Source organism: Fulmarus glacialis, unplaced genomic scaffold, assembly GCF_000690835.1.
Source record: "Fulmarus glacialis isolate BGI_N327 unplaced genomic scaffold, ASM69083v1 scaffold35341, whole genome shotgun sequence".
In the NCBI taxonomy this organism is placed as follows: Eukaryota; Metazoa; Chordata; class Aves; order Procellariiformes; family Procellariidae; genus Fulmarus; species Fulmarus glacialis.
The window spans coordinates 166,150-184,807 of record NW_009191544.1 but is presented as its reverse complement, the minus strand read 5'-3'; the positions used below and the strand labels follow the sequence as shown (position 1 = coordinate 184,807).

Sequence of the window (18,658 nt, the reverse complement as noted above, 5' to 3'; positions counted from 1 at the left end):
CGTGCTACTGCTAAGTCATTTCCACTTATTAAGTACTTAGAAAAATCCTTTTTGTTGCCATCAGGGGGAGCTTTTGAGATCTTTCAAGAGTGAAAAAAAAATTAAAAAAAAAAAAAAAGAAAGAAAAAAAAGAAACGTCCCAGCTCAGAAACAGAGATCTACAAACCAGCAAGCAGCCAGAATCTTACCTGTGGCTACAACTAAGCCAAGGAAACCAGGAGAGCTGAATTCCTTAGACTGAAAAATTAGCAATATTGAGAGAGGATTTTTTGACTCAACCCACCAATAAAATTAGTAATTTTTTTTTATTATTATTTCAAAAAAACCAGGAGTCTTTGGAGCATTCAAAAGCCAAATCCTGCTCTGTTGCTACAGCTTCTGGAAGGCAAATGCTCTTCAAAAAGCTTCTCTCCTTTTAGCTCCTGATGATTCGATGGGGACCTTTGATGCAACATTTGGATTAGCTGCACACAACTGCACTGAGGGGGACCACAAAAGGGGGAGCCTGGCTGATTGCATAACTTTAAGAAAATAATAAGAGGAAAAGAAAGAATTAGGAAAAAAAAGAGAGAGAGTGAAAAAGAGAGAAAGAAAGAAAGCAATTAAAAAAAATCTGAGACTCAAGTTTCAAGACTCTTTATGTGCTGCAGAGGAGCATAAGGTTTACCAGCAAAGTGCAACGGGGAGTCTGAGAGGAGAAATAGCTTTCTCTTTTGCCAAGAAAAAAAAAATAGGAATGTGTGTTTTGGACTGGACTGAGAAAGAAAGCTGGGGAGATTGCAAAAAGGGGGGTGCAGGATTTTTGTCACATTGATCCATTCATCTTGATTGTCTTCTTTAAAAAATAAATAAGAGGGGGGAAAGTGATAGGGGGAAAGAGGAAGAGAGGAAAAGAAGAGGGGAAAAAGAAAACAGCAAAAGTGTTTGAACCTCTGGAGCTATCTGCTCCTTGAAGCTGATTGATTAGTCATGATCCCTGCAGTTTTAATGGGAATCATTCAATTGGGAAGGTGGAGCACCCTAGAGTAGATTAGCATATTCTTGTTTACTCATCTTCTGAGGGGCTTTTTCTCTTTTCTTTCATTTTGTGGAGAAGAAGGGTGGCTGGGGGGAAGGAGGGGGTTGTGGCTTATGTTATAAAGGAGGCCAAAAAAATAAATAGATTAGAGCATCTTTTGGGGGGAGGGAAATCAGTGGGTCCGAGTCTTGGAGAAAGCTGGGGGGGGTGTTTTGTTTTTTTGTTTTGTTTTGTGTGTGTGTGAGAGTGTGTGTGTGTTTTTTTTAAGAAGAAAAAAATAAAGGGAAGAAAATCCAGCAGAGAAAAGAAGAGAGAGGAATTCCAGCTGTGGAGGAATAGAGGAGAAGACAGATAGAGGAGGAAGAACAGAGAAATACATTTCAACCAAGAAGGAGTTTTGATTTATTGTATTTTTATTTGTTTTAAGGAAAAAAAAATCTATAAGCAGGAAAAAGAAAGAAAGAAAAAGAAAAAAAGAAAAGAAAAAGCAACTGAGAAGGGTTATAAAAAGAGCAAATACCAAGAAGGGTGAACAAGAGAAGAAAGTCAAGGCAAGGAGGAGCCCAAAGCTGGCAGATCGGGAGGATTTGCAGGGGAGAAGGGGGGGGAAGATTGGAAATGCAGCTCTGGAGTTTGCTGCTGCCTCTTGCGCTTCTCTGTACAGCCCTAGCCAGTGGACCCGAATGTGGGATGGACGAGCGCTCCCGCAGGGCAAGAAGGGACACCAGGCACAGCCGCCAGCTCCGCTACACTGCCCCGGGCACCTGTGCCACCAGGTTAGCCCGAGGAAGGCGCTCCACTGCTGGGCTGGAGCCTGGGCATGTCCCCCGCAGGAGGCAACAGCGGGAGGTAAAGGACGAAGAGGAGTCCCTTACCCCGAGCAGGGCGCTCTATTTCAGTGGACAAGGTGATCAGCTGCGGCTGAAGGCAGATATTGAGCTGCCCCGAGATGCCTTCACTTTGCAAGTGTGGCTGAAAGCTGAAGGAGGACAGAGATCTCCGGCTGTCATTGCAGGTAGGTAGTTCGTCGTGCCTGTGGCTGCAGCATCCCTTTTACGTTTCGGGAGCCGGCAGAACAGCCAGCTGTAGGCGTGCGTGTGTATAGTATATGTGTGTGTACATTTAAATGTGCGTGTGTGCCTTGCGACATACATATGTATGTGAGTGCATGTGTAAACACGCTCGGGTGCGTTTATTATATATATATTTGGTGAAAAACTGGAGCTCAGCAAACTGTCTGAAAGTATATGCTCGCAGAAAAAGTTATGTAAACTTTTGCATAGGGAAATGGCAGTATCCTGGGTAGTTTCTTTATTTCTGCGTGTACGGATTAAGATGCAGATAGGAGACAGAGCTCTTACGGTGGGTTTTTACCTGATTTTCAGGTTGGAAAACTGTAAATAGAGCATTTGAGAGTATGTATGTATGAAAAGAAGTGTATGTGTGTAGTGTGTGGCTGCAAAGAAATGCATATCTAAGGTCCCTATACAATTTCCTTAGTTTTATTAGCTTTTTAGTGTACTTCACTGTTACCTTTTTAGATGCAGTGTTAGCATGTGGTTTCCAAAAAGCTATAAAGGAACTTTTGGCTATTGTGAAACCTCAAATGAATCAAATGAGTTTATAAAGTTCCCAACCCCTCGACACTCAGCTAGGGCTGGGAATAGCACTGCAGCCAGAGGATGTGTTGAGTATTTTTGTCTCCCCTTAGAAATGGCAAGTGTAACACAAATGATTGTAAGGTCAAATAGCCCTATAAAATCATTTAGTACTCAAAACAGCTACCAGTCTAAGCTGTCTGAGCTGAACAATAATGAGGAATATTGCACTTTTCTTATTTGAATTTTATGAGCCCATCATCAATTTGGGTCCTTTTCCCCCGCGTTCGCTCCCTCTCCCCCTCCCTCCCGCCACCTCCCGCCCTCTCCCTGCTTTAGTGATAAAGTGCAGCGAAGTTGTCGTGAAATCGGATACTTTTCGGAGGGTTACAAACACTTATAAATGTCGCCACATCCATCTTTGCTCTGAAGGAAGTCACAGAAAATGGAAATGCCCTTAAAAAAGGAAGAAAACAAGGCAGAAAGAGAAACGGGTGGGGGGAGGAAGACATGTTTTACAGTTCTTTTGGCAAGGAGATTCCCTGAAAGTACAAAGTTTCCATGTCCTAGGATGCCTTAAAGAGACAGGGAGGATTTCCCCTTTCCCTTTAACTGGAGTCACTTCCTACCAGAAGGCAGCGGATGCTTGTGCCGGTGGTACCGCGGCTGCTCCGCGCCAGCCCAGCTCGCCTCTCCCCTGCCACCCTCCCGTCTGCGATTTTCTCCATCTCTGCTGCCCCATCCCTGACCTGCGCGACTGTCATCTCGCAAGAAAGTTGCGTTGTCCTAAGGAAAGCAAAAACGAAGATGAACTCAGCAGTGCATTTCCTTAACTTTCCCCAATCCCAGCTGCTCTGCTCACTTGTGAGCACACGGTGTGTGTGTGGTTGCCGGGGTGGGCAGGAGGTGCTGGGCATGGGCTGGTCCCTTTTGCCTTTAGTAGGACAGGCAGATGAACAATTTCGTAGGTGAAATAGATTATTACTTGCTTTATTTCCCCGGCTTTCTCATACTCCACTCTTCTGGTTCCCAATCTTAACTTAAACGCCAGGGCTCAAAGTGCTTTTCTTGCAATTTAGGAAAGGCAGAATTTGGGTTTACAGGGATCTCATCAGTGGCAAAACACAGTCAGTGTATTTTTTAATGTGTTTAATCCAACACCTAAGACTGCGTGTCTGTCTTTGGTGCAAGTATCTCTAATTCATACAATAGGGAACCTAGACAAACACACACAAAGATCATTTGTAGTAAAATACTTTAATTGGATGGGGGAGGTTGGGTTGTTGCCTGTATAAAACACTTGACCCATTTTATGCATGGAAATAACATTCCACTGTGAAAAATGAAAAGAAATGCCCCAGTTTAGCACCGCAGAGCTTGCAGCTCAGCTCGGGAGGACTTTGTGATTTTTATTTTATTTTTAAGCTCCCCCTCCCCCTTCGCACACACTCTTGAAGAGGAGCCAGGTTTGGCTCTGTGTGTAAACACCTGGAAGAGGTCCAAGAGGAACTCACTCGGAGTATCCTCCGCACACCACAGCCTCCCAGACCTGCAGCAAGCTTAGGGAGAGATTACGCTTCCCTCAATGAGGAAATCAAGGGTTCTGGCTGCCAAAACTCTTGGCTTTCTCATTTTCACTGTTTTGGGATGTGACAGACTCAGGAGCCCTGTTCTGCCATTGGAGTTGCATCTGTAGGACCCCACAGAAATCAAGAGCCCTTCTGGGTGTTTGCGGGGGGGGGCAAATTTGCTGACAGTGCCAGAAGTGAGTTTCTCCCCAACTTCCATCCCAGTTGCAAAGTAGGAAACTTTGTGATTGTACAGATCTGAGGGAAAGGGTAGGATTGACTGGAAGACACCTCTTTTTCAGAGTCCTCCTTGTATCTTCATCTACTTTCTGCCCCCCACCCTCCGCTTGTGTTGACTGCTCCCCTTCCATCCGTCCTTGCTGTAGTAGTCACTGCACGTCGTATAGGAGCCACATGTGTGCCTATAGGGGAAGCCTGTTGTGTCTGTTAAAAACCTCATGTAGGACCCAAGTTGTTATCAGCTTCTACGCCTGAGCCCTGATATAAGAGAGTTCTTCTGCTAATCCAGGCTACAGGAGTTTCTGTTTCTGTCTGGAGCCAACTCTCCTTACGTCACCCTCTGCTGCAGTATTCAATTTGTTTTCCTAAATGGCTAATTTTACAGCGCTGTTAAGTGGGTTCGTCATTGTGCTGGGCCATGTCCTGTCTCTGATGATAGGCAGTCCTTAGTGCCAGGCTCTGCCAATTTTCACGCTGGTTGGCAGTGATGTTATTGCTGCCCTATTTGACTTCACTGATATCTGTTCTGGCATTTGTCAGGGAAAGCTGTTGGGAAACTAGAAGTCTGACCCATTGATCTGTGTTACGCAAAAGCTCAGAAGCGTTTTCGGAGCTGGGCTGTGCTTCGTTTGTGCGGCTCTCGCGGTGCGGCTCTCCAGCGGAGGCAGCTCTCAGCTCGTGCGTACTTGCCTCCCTTCCCGGGCCACATAGTTCTTGGACAAACACTCCTTGGATGTGTGTACCTACCACACAGCACAGTACATCCCTCTTACAAGCACACACATGTGCACATGGTATTAATCATGCAAGTTTGCGCACCTTCCCCTGTAGAGTCTTTGAATGCATCTCCAGTTGTGAATGAAGGAGTTAAGGTCCAGACTGTAGTCAAGTTAGGTAGTGCACATGCCATGCAAAATAAGACGCTTCAAAGCACTGTTGACCTTGCTTCTGTTGTAATCAAAGATATTTCAGTTCTACTGTGGAAATGCAACTCTATCCTAAGAAACAGGATCCTCCTGAGTCCCTGTCAGTGTGTTTTCTGGTATATGGCTCAGGAGCGGGATAGCTCATGTTTTCATAGGAATGAGATGTTGACTCTTTACTGGCTGGGAGCTGAGAGGAGCGGGATGAATGATCGGCAGCGGGAGCCGGAGTAAGAAGGCGTGCCTGCCTTGAAGAGTGAAAGTTATTTGTGTTTTGTTTTGGTTTTTTTTCCCTTCCTGGTTTCATTCTCCTCTGTCTTTCTATTCCTCTGCCTGCCAACAGAGAGCATGATCCCAACTTAATAAAGCTTCATATGTAAGGGAGTGCCTATGTTTTCCCAAGTTCAGTCCTTGATGAACATAGAACTGCAGCAGAATCCAAAGGCAAAGAAATGCCAAAATCAGCACAGTGGAGCTCACTTAAAGCCACAGCTCTTGCATGTAAGAGACTGAGAAACATCTGTGTCGGGGTCCAATAATTGGGCAATTATAAAGATATGTAATTGACACTGCGTACGTCTGTTCCCTCCACAGGGTTTAAGAATATATGTTTACTTTTGGGGGTTAATTTGGTTCCGTTCTGAAGTTTTGGAGTCTGATATTGATTTAATACACTTCAGGTAGAATTGGTGAGCTGGGTCTTGTCGCCAGCGCTGATCCTTGTAGTGGGTGTGTTGGGAACTTGAGGACGTTTTCAACAGAGAGTTTACTCTGAGTTTCACTGGCATTACAATACTAGGTAGATAGATAATGAAGCATTTTCTCATCTTCAACAGGCTGTTGTCTTTTAGTTGCATGAATTTTCTTGTTTTGATCTGTAATGAAGTACTAGAATTAAGGTCTATAGAATAAGTCAAACGTAAAGCTTGTAGTTCTGTCGTTTAATTAGCGCTGGCATGTGCCAGGTCCCAGGATGATGGGCACGATGGGCGGAGTGGAGTAACAGCTGGACCAAAGTGACAGGAGCTTGAACACCTGCCCAGATGCTCCTTCAGGATGACAAGCCTCCAGTACACCATTGCTGAAGGCTACAGGTAGCTGTGTGGTTTTGGCTTCCCTGTAGATGGGTTCAAGTGATTAGCCACTGCATGACTATGGATCTGGATAAGGCTTGACTAATAGGCCACTGAAAAAATACGGCATAGCTTGTCATTTACTAAATATTTGCATTTGAACAGCACATTTCCTTCAGCCTGAAGAAGCTGGGACAAGAGTCAGAAACTGGAAAAAAAAAAGAATTTTTCTTTCCATAAGATTTCCAATTTTAACCAGTCTCGTTCTTTTGACCAGCTACACACTAGAGTCAGAACAGCACAGTTAGAAGAAAGTTGTGTTTTGGTTTTTTTTTTCTAAAGCACTTATATGTAGGCTGCTCTAATTAATAAAATGGTAATAAAAGAAAGGGGAAATTTGACTCTGTGTGTGTGAAGGATGGTAAATTTAGATTCCTAAATGATGTATGGCTGTCTCCTGTAGGCACAGAGATGTGTCCCAGGGTGAGCTCCCCTCTCCAAGCTTCATTTCGGCCTGATTTATTTCAAACTAGCCTGTTTCAGTTAGAAAAACTCGTGCGAGGCAGAAAGCAAGCTGAGGGGATGGTGTTTGGAGAGAGAGCGGGAGTGGGGCTATCCTCAGGGATTCGTGGAGACGTCTGGAGAAGTGCAGAGCAGAGCTGCGTTGGGCAGCCCTCGGTGGTAAGGGCGAGAAGAAGCCCTTGGAGAGCCTTCGCACGCTAAGCCATCGCGGAAAGACAGACATGGTCGGTGATTCAGATGTCTGAAAGTTACTGCATCAGGTTGAAGCTGCTCTCTGGGTCCCCACGTTGCCTCCCCACGCGGCGCCAGGGGAACGATGCAGATGGCCAAGGGGATCCTGAGGCCACGTCCGCGCCGAGTGGAGGCGGAGGCGCCCACCATCAGCCACAGCCACACGTGGCAGAGTGAGGGATCCACTGAAATCCCACATCCCAGAGGTCTCACTGAGCACTGCAGTGGCTGGGAGGGGCGACGCTGGCTCCCCAGGCACCCTAACCCAGACCCTCCCACGAAGGTAGGTGCCACTCACCTTCCTCATGAAGAATGGGAAGGTCTCCGCTTTCAAAGCGGGCCCAGGAGTTTGCTGATGCTGCTCCATGAGCTTTGTGTGTTTGTTAGCCTTTGCCAAGGGTGGGAGAGATCCTTGGCCGGGTGCGTCGAACAGCGAAGAGACGAACTGCAGGCAGGCACCTCTCTGGTCACTGGGGCCCGACCCCGGTTAAATGCTGCAGGGGCACGCTGGCTGGGTGGAGCAGGGATTTTTGGTGGAGAAATTACTTCTTTGGAGCCCAGGTCTGGCTCCGTCAGGTCATAGGTGCCAAGCTCCTCAGGTCTGTCACAAGAGAGGTGCAGCCACGATGCCTGCCTGAGCAGCTTTATCACAAAAATACTGCAGGACCAACGGGGTTTAGGAGCTCTCAAGACCACGGGATTAACTGAGCGCTTTCACCTTGGATTTTCATTGCTCGTGCTGGCCTGAGCCAGAAAAAGGAGCCAAAATATAGTGGCTTTTTTCAAAAAGACATATTGAAAAAACAAAAATAAACCCTTCCATGGCTGGGGTCAGCTGAAATGTTCCCGTATAATAGTTTTGCTTCCAATTTTAGCCGTTGTTTTTTCAGCTCCTCTTTTCTTTTCTCTGACAGAAATTATAGGAGCAGAAGCAGAGAAGGGACCACCTGGGTTGCCAAATTCAGTCCCCTGCAGTGTCAGGGATATAACAGCAGATAATTAGTCCAAACATTCACAGAATATCCACTTTGTAGGTTCTGATATAGCACAGGCCACAGAAAATTTCCCAGTGCTCTACTTATAAACCAAAGATCTTTAGCTAAGACCAAGAGTCACCACTATAATGTAAGACAGGAAAAGAGAAGGACAGATTGACAACATCTTAAATACCTAAAATCCAAAGCATTGGTTTAGAAAAGTGTTAAGTATGAGAAAGAAAAACATTTGCTGGTAGAAGATACCAGCTTTCTTATTTTCAGAAAGTTGAAAAAGAATCAGGTGTTTTGACAGTTACGGAACTGCTATTGAAATTTTAAGTTAGAATATTTGCCAAAACTGATCCTTTCCCACAGATAGTCTGTTTTGATTAATTTTCCTTTTTCCTGAGAAAAATATTTTATCAAACATTTCCCACCCTTCTCTGGTCTTAGTCTGTGTGGCAATTCCTGCATCCCGTCATAGTCAGAATGAACATGTTCGCTTTATTACATTTTTACTTCTTCAAATCTTGTATTCCAGATTATTCTGAAAATGCATCAGAAAAGTCGTTTGATCAAAACCCTCTACGTTTTTCTCTCAACTATATCAGCTGCTCTAATATAATCTTTTTCTTCATTTAACCTCCACTTCAATACTACCAAATTTTTCATCTAATACTGTCTTTACATGATCAGTATATATTACTCTTTCTATTTCAAATATGCAAAATATATTAGACTTTTCTATTTCTTTTCTAGGTTCTGAGCATTTGCTTCATGCATGGTTCTGGGCACAGAACAATTGACTGTGCTGTCCTTTTTGTTTGTTTATTTTCCCAAAAATGAGACTTCTAAAAATGAAGGTGTACCTTTCTTCTGACCTTATACTTATATTGCTCAATGGGAATTTCCCTTCCTTGGGATAGCCGACATCTGGATATGATTCTTAGTTTTATTTCGGCTTTCTGTGGAGAAGAAATGCGTGATTGTTCTTCTGCTAATTTCTGCTCGTCCCTACATTTCTTTTCATTTTCTCTGCTGTGAGCATGCATGCACATACACACACAATTTCCAAAGCACCTTTGATTTTTTTTCCCAGATCAATAGAGCATTTAAACTCCAGTGATCAAGGATTCCCTACATATTCTGACACAAGTGGCAGATCTTGTAAACTGCTTTGATTTGATATTAGTGCCTATTATAAAGTTTACTCTCCCTAAAGCCATCCATGAAGTCAAAGTACTCTTACTCTGAACATGAGCAGAGCAGAACTCAAAAAGGCGAGTTAAAAAGAGGACAAGAGTGAATATCTTGTCCCAGAATTCTGCTTTCTGCTGTCCTTGTTCATAGTGATCAGAACGATTTGCTTAGTTGAGGACAGTTCAACATCCATAACGTTGCCAGCACCAGGTGAGGGTGCAGTATGTATCATAGTTAAACTGTGAACAAATATCAATACAAGTCGGATTATCCCTTGGTGAGAATGGGGCTGGATTCATGATGTTAGATTTATGCAGGCAGCATGGATTTGATCCTAAACTTCTTCAAGATCGTGAAAAAATACCACTGACCTTGGCTGACTCTGGCTTAGGCTCTGATTTCAGGGAGTCTTCTGCATCTCTCTTCTACAGCCTGGACCCTTCCATGGTCCTTGCTTTAACATCCTTTATTTTGCTGTCCTTTCTTGCTTTGGATACAAGAGAAGAAAAATTGCGAAGCCCTAACGTCAGAGAAATTGGCCAGGGGAAGGGGACATGTTTATTTTAGTTGGTTTTGCTATACTCCAAATCCCACTTTGGCCTCTGTCTCTTTCAACATTTCCCTTCTTGTTTTTTTGATTTTTTTTTTTTGGGGGGGGGGGGTTTTTTGGGTGGGGGGGGGGGGTTCAGTGTTAAAAAGAGCACTTATTCAAAACATGCTGTCCAGTTTTCTGTTTTGCTGGGTGATGTAAGTGTGTAACTTTCCTGTCCAATCTCTCCACCCTCTCTTATCACCATCATAGTCTCGGTTCTTTCTCTACTATCTGGTGTCCTTGATTCCCCCGTCTTTCCCTTCTTCCTGCTCCGCACAGTTGCTGGTTTCCTCCTCTCTGTCAAGCACTTGCCGTGGATAACCCTGCACTTTCTGTAGTTCTCATCTTCTTTTGCCGCAGGAGGGTGGTGTCCTCTCCTTGCGGACCAAGGGTGGCCACCAGGTTGGTGGCTTCAGCCAACTCATGTTGGAAGCGCTGTGGAAACAGAGGGTAAGCAGGCTGTGTGTTTGTGTGCTTAGTCAGGCATATGCTCATGCATATTTTCCGGGAATTATTGATATTGTTCTGTTTAATATCCATCTTAGTGGTACACAAACAAGGAGCGAGCTGTTGTTCTCACAAAGAGGGAGTGAGGGTGAAGTGAAACTGAGAAGCATCTGGAATTGGCCTGGTGAAGCAGCATCTGAGAGATATGATACCGGCTCATGAAAGCAAAAGAATTGCAGTGTTAGAGAAGAAAACCACTCTGTTCTTTGCTGATTAACTCCTGGGGTCTGGTAGGCTTTCCTTGAGTCTTCCTTTTGAGTGATACTTAGGGCTCTTTTATCTCTTCTCCTTCCTCCCCTCTGCTGTGTTTTTTCTCCTTTTCCTTATCTAATTTATTGTCTCTTTATTTGCTTTAAATCACTTTCCCATATGGATTTCTCTCCTCTGACCCATCTTCCCCTCCCTCATCTGATTCCCAGGAGTGTTCTGTCGTCATGGAATTGGGAGAAGAGCAGCCCTGTTCCCGACACGGAGCATCAGCTGCAGGCTCCTTTCCTCCTTTGTTTTCTTCCTTGCCTATTCTCTGCTGTTAGTGTTGGAAGCATACTCACAAAGATCATCCATTGGATTGAGGAAAGAGATCTTATCACCATTATTTTGTTTGTTTTATTTAAGACGGGGAAAGAAAGGGAAAGGAAAGGCCTTCACTGTTACCAATGTTACTTAGTTTTGAATGTAGGGTTTTTTCTTCTGTTCTGATGTATCCTAGTACTGTTATTTTCCTTTATCACTGCAGTAAGATTGTGGTTTTGTAGTCCTGATAACTGCCTCAAAACATCCTGCTGATGGTGGCGATAAGTTTCTCAGGCGTGAGAGAATATTGCCCTTAAAATCAGGGAAACTGAGGAACGGAGGGATGTTCTGATTTGTCCAAGATTTGGCAGTGTGTGGGTGACAGAGCTAGAAACAGATCCCAGCAGGCTTGGCCTTTTGATAAACTCTTTTGGTTTTTAGGGGCAATGATAGTTATTCCTCAGCCTGGGTTGTTCTCCATGTGAAGTCAACACACCCTAATTCCTGTTCAGTCCTGCTGATGGTTCTTCGCTGGGTAATTGTACTGAGCTGATGGTGGTTATGAAGTCTTTCACCTGGTGTCACATTGTTGAAAGCTCTGGCAGCATGGGTGATGGGTGAAGAAGGCAGCTGGCATTTGTGACATGAGCTCTTCGGAGATGGCAGAAAATTAGATGGTCTGGAATTAATATCTCTGACCTAGACGTGCTGGTGATGTTTGAATCAGCATGAATTACTGTATTTCTCAAATGGAATAGTGTATGCAGCCCATAATGGGAGAGAAAAGCAAATATCACCGAAGCCCCTCAGTTCAGAGTGCTCTTATTTAAATTGGAATACTTTGATATTTTTGATACATCTGCACATTGATTAATATATTGACTTGCTGAAACAGCTTGTAAAATATGCAAGTTGTAACTACTAAGCATGTTCCTAGGAAATGCTGCAAATCTGTCTCTGGATATCTCAGGTTATTAATTAAGGGCAAAAATAACTCATTTGCCCCATAGTTAAATATGGACCAGGTGAGTGGTTGCAGAAGGGGCTTTTCACACAGCATGTTAGTGCCCCAGACTGTTTTGGGGAGGGGTCATCATCTGGTGCACACTCTCATGGCTAAACAACCAGTGTTTCTGTCGGGAGCGTCAACAGGGAGGCTGTACATTATACAATCCACGCAATTTTGTTCTGAATTCAGCAGCATCTGTGCTTGTACAGACTGAGGTGCTAACGCTGAAATCTGGAGCTTGCATTACTACTGTCTTACATTGCATCTGTCTTGCGGATAAAGAGAGCAGCCTCTCCGAGGTCAAAACAGCACCTTTCACCAGTGATAATTTAATGGGAATTATTTTCAGCATAAACTAGACAAGAATTGGAAGCCTCCTGTGCTGGAGCTCATGAATGGAGATGTTCAGGGAAAAAGGAGTACTGGGAGAAAAAGCAAATGTTAACTAAATGCATTACGCACATGATTTTGAAACATGTACTTGGCAGAGGAAAGGGTGAGCAGTACAAGCCAGATTCTGCTGTTGAACACACCAATGTAAACCTAGAGTAACTCCTTTGGAGAGGAAATCAGGGGGGCTGCTCCAGACCGATGAACGTGTAGAATTTGAGGCAGAGACAGAGTGCATGCAATGGGGAAAATGAACAAGCTGAGAAGTGGATGTCATGGAGAACAACCTCCAACCACCGTCACCACTGTCGATGGTTTAATTTGGGTGTGTAATGGTTATGGTGATGCAGTGGGAAACATTTGTACAATGTGGGGTTGTTTTTACTTTTTGGAGCATTTTCTGCATATACCTGTCGTAATCCCTCTAGACTGTGAAATTAGGCCATATACCGTTTTTACAGTGGGCCCTTTGTGTTTCCGGCAACAAACACTTCTGAACTCTGCTCTCCAGTCTTGTGGCCCTAAACTCCTTCACCCCCTCCCATACACTCTCATCTCCAGCAATAATATCCCCTCCTCTGTTTATAAAGAAACACCCTCAGAGGAAGTTCACAGGAAGAAAAGTTAGTTAATGAAAATCAACCATGCACTCAGGTCCAGGCTGTGGGTTGGAGCCAGCAGGGTTGCTGGATGTTTCCTACTCTGCATCTGCTTGTAGGAGTTTCTTTGATGAGATGTTTGCCTGTCTGTCTAACTATGTCTCCTTCTCTTCTTTTCCCTTCGTCACGGAAAATATGAAAAAAGAAGGAGTAAAATTATAGTCTCAATTTCCTTTAAAATCAGCATGGACAGTATTCGGGAACCCCGAGCAGGGAGGCTAGCTTTTTTTTTAAAACACTGAAATCTAGATTCTGGCTGCTGGCAAAACTGTTGCTCTTGAGTTGCGCAAAGGCTGTAAAAGAACTAAAATAGCCCAAAGGATAATTGTCCTACTATAGTCTAGGCACGAGGCTGATACATCTGGTGTTGCACATCACTCTCGCAGAACCACCAGCTTAAGGAGGTAGGAGTGAGCAGGACCCAAGGAAATATAGATAACACGGGACTGTGTAGTCACCATGAGCTCTGGAGGAAGGGGCAGATTGGCATGGTAGTGGTGCTGTCAGCTGGAAAACACAAAATGCTTTAAGTTGTTCTAGAGGTCCCCCAAACCTCTTACAGCACAGGGAACCCAAGAAAAAGCCCATTTTCTCGTGACTGCTCCTGGGTGCCTTTAGTACTGCACCTTGGTTGTCTCAGATAGGACGTGAGGGACTTACATGTTTGTTTTCTTCCCGGAGACACTGGGATCCTCTAAAAAGCCTTTCTGGCTACTCAAAATGCATGGGAAAATCATCAGATAAAGTAAAGCTCTGGGAGTGAGGGAGGCAGCACTGGTCAGGGCAGTGGTTCCTCACTTGTGCAGGAGTGTGGTATCAATGCAGTGCTCATGTCACCATCCCAGGCTCCCCCTCTTCCATAAGGAGTGTCTTTGGAAATTGGGAATAAGGGAGTTTTTAGAGATAAAATAGATGTGAAAGTTGTGGTCCCACTTTTAGTTCTAAGAGCCTTGAAGTTTTAGATGTATTACAAAAGGTCTCCAGTGCTGGCAGAATCTCCATACCATAAAATGTGATGGTTTAAAGTAGTCTTATCTGTTGTTTTTTGTTGAAAGAACAGTTTTTCTTATTTGTACAAATATTTTCTGTCATGTAATTAATAGCCTTACCTGTAAGACTATTCCAGTGTGGTCTCTCCACCCCCTACCCCAACATGGGGAAGACAATCAGAAATGAGCATTTCGTATTGCAGCATGGATAAAGTTTATCAGTTGTTGCACAACCCCTTTGCCTGTGAACAGATTAAATAAAGAAGGGGAGCAGGGGGGGTGCTGGAAATGGACCTGATTTATCCTGGTGAGCTTCCTCTAGGAATTCCAGGATAGCTATCAACAGTTTCTCCTAGGAGGAAAGTTGAGCGATTCATTCTTGCCCTTTGAAGAGCTCTGAATTAATGAAGAGCAGAGTATCTTCTGCTCTTTGCGCTGGGAAAGACTGGAATTCCCCAAAGTCCTCTTGCTAGAGATGGTTTAATCAAACAGACTGTTTACATTCTATGTCTCACCAAAGGCAATGCTCAAACAGGGGTGGTCTTCAGCTATACACTGTAATACTAGGGGTTTATTTTATTTTATTTTAAACATCAGCATACCACCAGTTTTACTGGGAAATGGCCGTATCCAAACACCTGCAGGCTCCATGGAATAGGCCAGAGAGGGAAGCAACAGCAGCTGCATCTCACAGAGGCAAAATGATACTGTGAGGGGGTCTGTGTTTCTTCTCCAAAGGTTTCTGCAGGGTTGGGATTTGGCAGCAAAGGTGGGCCAGGAGCACTTGCATTCGTGGAGGAAGATACCTTGCAGCGGTAGGAGGCCGAGCACTGGACCAAACTCCTCCCTCTGCCTCAAACGCTGATGGCAGAGGCAGAGAAGCAAGGGCCTTTCTGCCCCGAACGTGTTTTTTTCTCACACTGTGAAGACCAAACTGTTTTGGTGAACAGTTTTTGTGCTCTGATACTTAAGGCGGCACTAAATGAAATGGGAGCTATGTATTTCATGAGAGAGAGGGGAGAAGGAAACGAGATTAAGATAGCTCTTCCTACCATCGCCATCTCTCACCTCCCCTCCCTCAGGATGAACTTCTCTTGCACCTATATCAAGAAACAAACACTTTATTGCACATCTGTATGTGTATGTCTGAAATTGGCCATAAACCTTGAGTCAGGTTCTAAACTTGTGTTCAGATAATTTTTTTTTTAAAATACTTTGGTATCTTCTGGAAGTGATGTATTTCCGCTCCCCATGCACAGGATCTTCTGTGCATCATTGAGGAGGATGCACGTAAGTAGGCAACGTGGCCAACATTCTTCCAAACCCAATTCAGCAGGGATGTTATTTATTGAGGACTGTCAATGTGTTCAACACATGGTGTCCTTTGCACTGACGAACTCGCAGCCTGGCTTTTATGGGGTTTCTCTGACACTTGTCAAACACTGGTGACGGGGCAAGCTTGATGAGGCACATGTTTTTATGTGAAAATTATTATAGAAGGGCATTGCAACAAGATGTTCTGTAAGGAAAGGAGAGACAGAGACTAGTTGGCAGAGAAGAAAACAGAAGCAGTTGCAAAGGGTAGAGGTTTCTTTTTGGCTGGTGGTTTCGGGAAGAGAACATAGATTTCCTTCAGCGATAAATTAGATGCTTTGGGATAAAGAAAGGGTGTTTGTTTCAGCAGTGATGAAACTGCTGTGTGAGAGAGAAACAGGCTCCCTCTTCTGCTAATTCAAGCTGCTTATTTTTGTGGCGTAGTGGTTGGAGGAAGACAGGTTGCTCTGGGGTTTCAGTTGCTTCTTTGCAATTGCTCTGAGGTGCCTTCAGCTCTGTCCTTTCCATTTGTGAAGGTGGGATAATGGTTCTCAGCAGCCCTCAGAGAGATGCTGTTTGTAAGGATGAGGTCATATCATCAGTGCAGTGCTTTGATCATGTATGATACTGTAAATGGCAAATGCCACTCCATTGTACCAAAAAGAAGTGCCCAGCCAAGAAGTCCCATTGGCCAGGGTCGTGCTAGGTCCCTGCAGCGCTGTGCTGCTATAAAGAGAAGACTGAGGTTGTAGAATGCCAGAGACAAAAAGACAGAGGTGTATCTTGCCAATCTCCTACTTATCTATTTGTCCCATCTTTTTTTCTCTTGACTTGTGTAAGCTCGTATTCATGAGTATCACAGGTATTTATTTTCCCCTACTGAAAACCAGAGCTGTTGCCTGAACAGTGTGACTCTGGCCACATTCCCTCCTATTCAGCACAATGCAATCTTGGCTCTTTACTAGTTAATATTTTCTGTCAACAACCTGCAAGAAAACATAAAATCAGTGCTGATAAAATTTGCAGATGTTGCAGAGTTCAGGGAGTGGTAAACAATGACCAAAACAGGACTCTCATTTGGGTGTTTTCAAAAATTGAGAACATGCAAACAGTATGCATTAGAATAAAGCCAAATGTGAAGTCATACATATAGAAAGACAGGCGGCAGGTCATACATAAAGGATGGATGGTGGGGGAAGGGTCTTTCACCTGGAAGCTGAATGTGTAGGAGTAACTGCCTGTTGGAATAGATAAAGCATGTAAATGTGAGCTGTCAATGTGATGCTGTGGCCAAAGGTTTAGAGTCATTGTTGGCTATGTAAACAAGGAAGCATTGAACAGGATTGGGGAGGTTGTGTTATCCTTGTATTGACACTGGAGTAGCTGCTGCTGAAGTACTTTGTCCATTTCTGGTGTCCACAGTTTAAGAAGGATGTTGTATGAAAGAGGATTTAGAGGAAAAAAATTAACAATGACAATAATTATATGATTTGTAACAAGTCTTAAAGTATTTGACTCAAGAAGATTAAAAGGTGACTTCATCATCATGATCTTTAAGTATATGTTTGAGGAATATTAATCTGATAATTCAAGGTTGGAAATCTAATAATAGACGATAAGAGTAAATCTAATGGATGCACATGGAGACTAAGCAACTTCAGAACAGAGAGAAGATGCAGTACTTTAGCCCTGAGAGTTGTCAGTCATTGAAAAACCTTTCTGAGTAGAATGGTGGAATATCTGTCACTTGCAAATTAAAATTCAGTGTTTTTCCAAATTACACGTTCTTTAAAGAGGAGTTAATTCAGTCCTCACCCGTATTGTGTCTGAGTGCTTCTAATGTCAGATTATTCTGGGGTTTTCGGCTATTACTGGCAAAAATAATTGAAGCCACCAGTAAAGCACAGGGAGCACTAGGATGCTAATTTCAAATCCTTTAATTTTCCAGTATTTCTATGGTTTCTCCTTGACACTGGTAGGATATTTCTAAGCACCGTAATATTTCCAGCTCTTTGTAGGATCTCCTGGGCATCACTATAGTTGAATTGTCAGGCTCAGTTTCGTATGTTGTTAATCTTGCTTGGATTTTTGTCATCTTTAACCAGAATGGTGTGCTGAGCAATGACTTGATTTTTCCCCTTCAAAACAAGTCCAGTCTGCTCGTCTGAAGACAAGCTGAAAAACAAGACTGAAATCTTTTCTCATTGAAAGTAGTAAGAGTTTTATTGTTGACTTCAGTGAAGCCAAGAATTTACCTCCAGAATACAAACTTCAGGGAGCAAAATCAAGGTTTCCCCTCTGGAAGCTGGAGCAGACTGTGAAGCTAACACAGCAGACATCCGTTAAAAACAAAGAAATGAATGAGAAAGCAGAGAATAAGCTTGGGGTGACTTTTGCTTGTCATCTCCTTGCTGGGTGGTCTGTCTCACAGTCTCAGGGCAGAACACTAGTCCAGAAGGGTATGCAGGCTGTATGCTGAAATGACCTATTCCTGTGGCTTCGGCTGAGTTGCACACAGAAAATATAGACCAAAGACCTATCGAAGGCAATTAGTGTTCCGAGACAGGATTTCATTTCATTTGAGCCATCCCGAGCTGGAGACCATTCCTCAAAATTCAAATTTAAGCCAAGTGCTCAAAATGCCCCAGTCTGCTCCCTCAAACCCATGTGCATATGTCTACATAGGCCTGTGCACAGAGAAAGTAGTACATGTACATGCTATTTTGTTAGTCTTCATTTCTTTGGTTCCAAATTTAACCAGAAGTTGGAAGGGCTGAAATAACATAAGAAAGGTTGGATATATGATATTTCCTGCTGCTCAGCTAAACACAAGAATTGCCAAAAATCTTCCAAGGTAGCTTGTTTCTTTTACATTTTTCTCCCAGTTCTGTAGACTTGAGAAGGTCAATTACTTTTGAGAAGCATTTGACTTTGGCAACGCTTATGGAAAGCGAAGTAGAATTATGACCTTTTGGAGGTTTGCCCATCGCTGTCCCATCTTGTCCTTTAAGAACTAAAGGCTGAATTTTCAGCTACAGCTTTCAGTTTAATAGGTGTGAATTTGTTTCTATACGCTTCTAAAACACCGTGAGTATCTGTGTAAGAATTTTCTTTTAGATGTCTATTTATTTGTGCTCACAGATCAAGTGATCACTGATATTTGTAGAGCAGAAATACAGGCTCAGGTATTTCCAGGACGAAAATCATACCAAAACAAATGAAATTGGATTCAAACTGAGCAGAAAAATAGAGCTCTAAAATTATATACTTAGGTTAGTATGTGGTGACTACAGCCTATCTGGAATGCATACTATAGTAGTTATATCATGTTAGAG

At 43.6% G+C, this 18,658-nt stretch overlaps 1 protein-coding gene across 1 annotated transcript in view; it reads left to right on the top strand.

Annotated features, from left to right (window-relative positions):
* Window positions 1-1,624: 1,624 nt before the first annotated feature.
* The window catches only part of PAPPA (pregnancy-associated plasma protein A, pappalysin 1), a 177,796-nt gene continuing 160,762 nt past the window's right edge, over window positions 1,625-18,658 (top strand). The window contains exon 1 of the mRNA XM_009586738.1: window positions 1,625-2,033. Within this exon, the coding sequence (XP_009585033.1) occupies window positions 1,637-2,033 (397 nt within the window). The 5' untranslated portion in view covers window positions 1,625-1,636. The remainder of the gene's footprint in view (window positions 2,034-18,658) is intronic.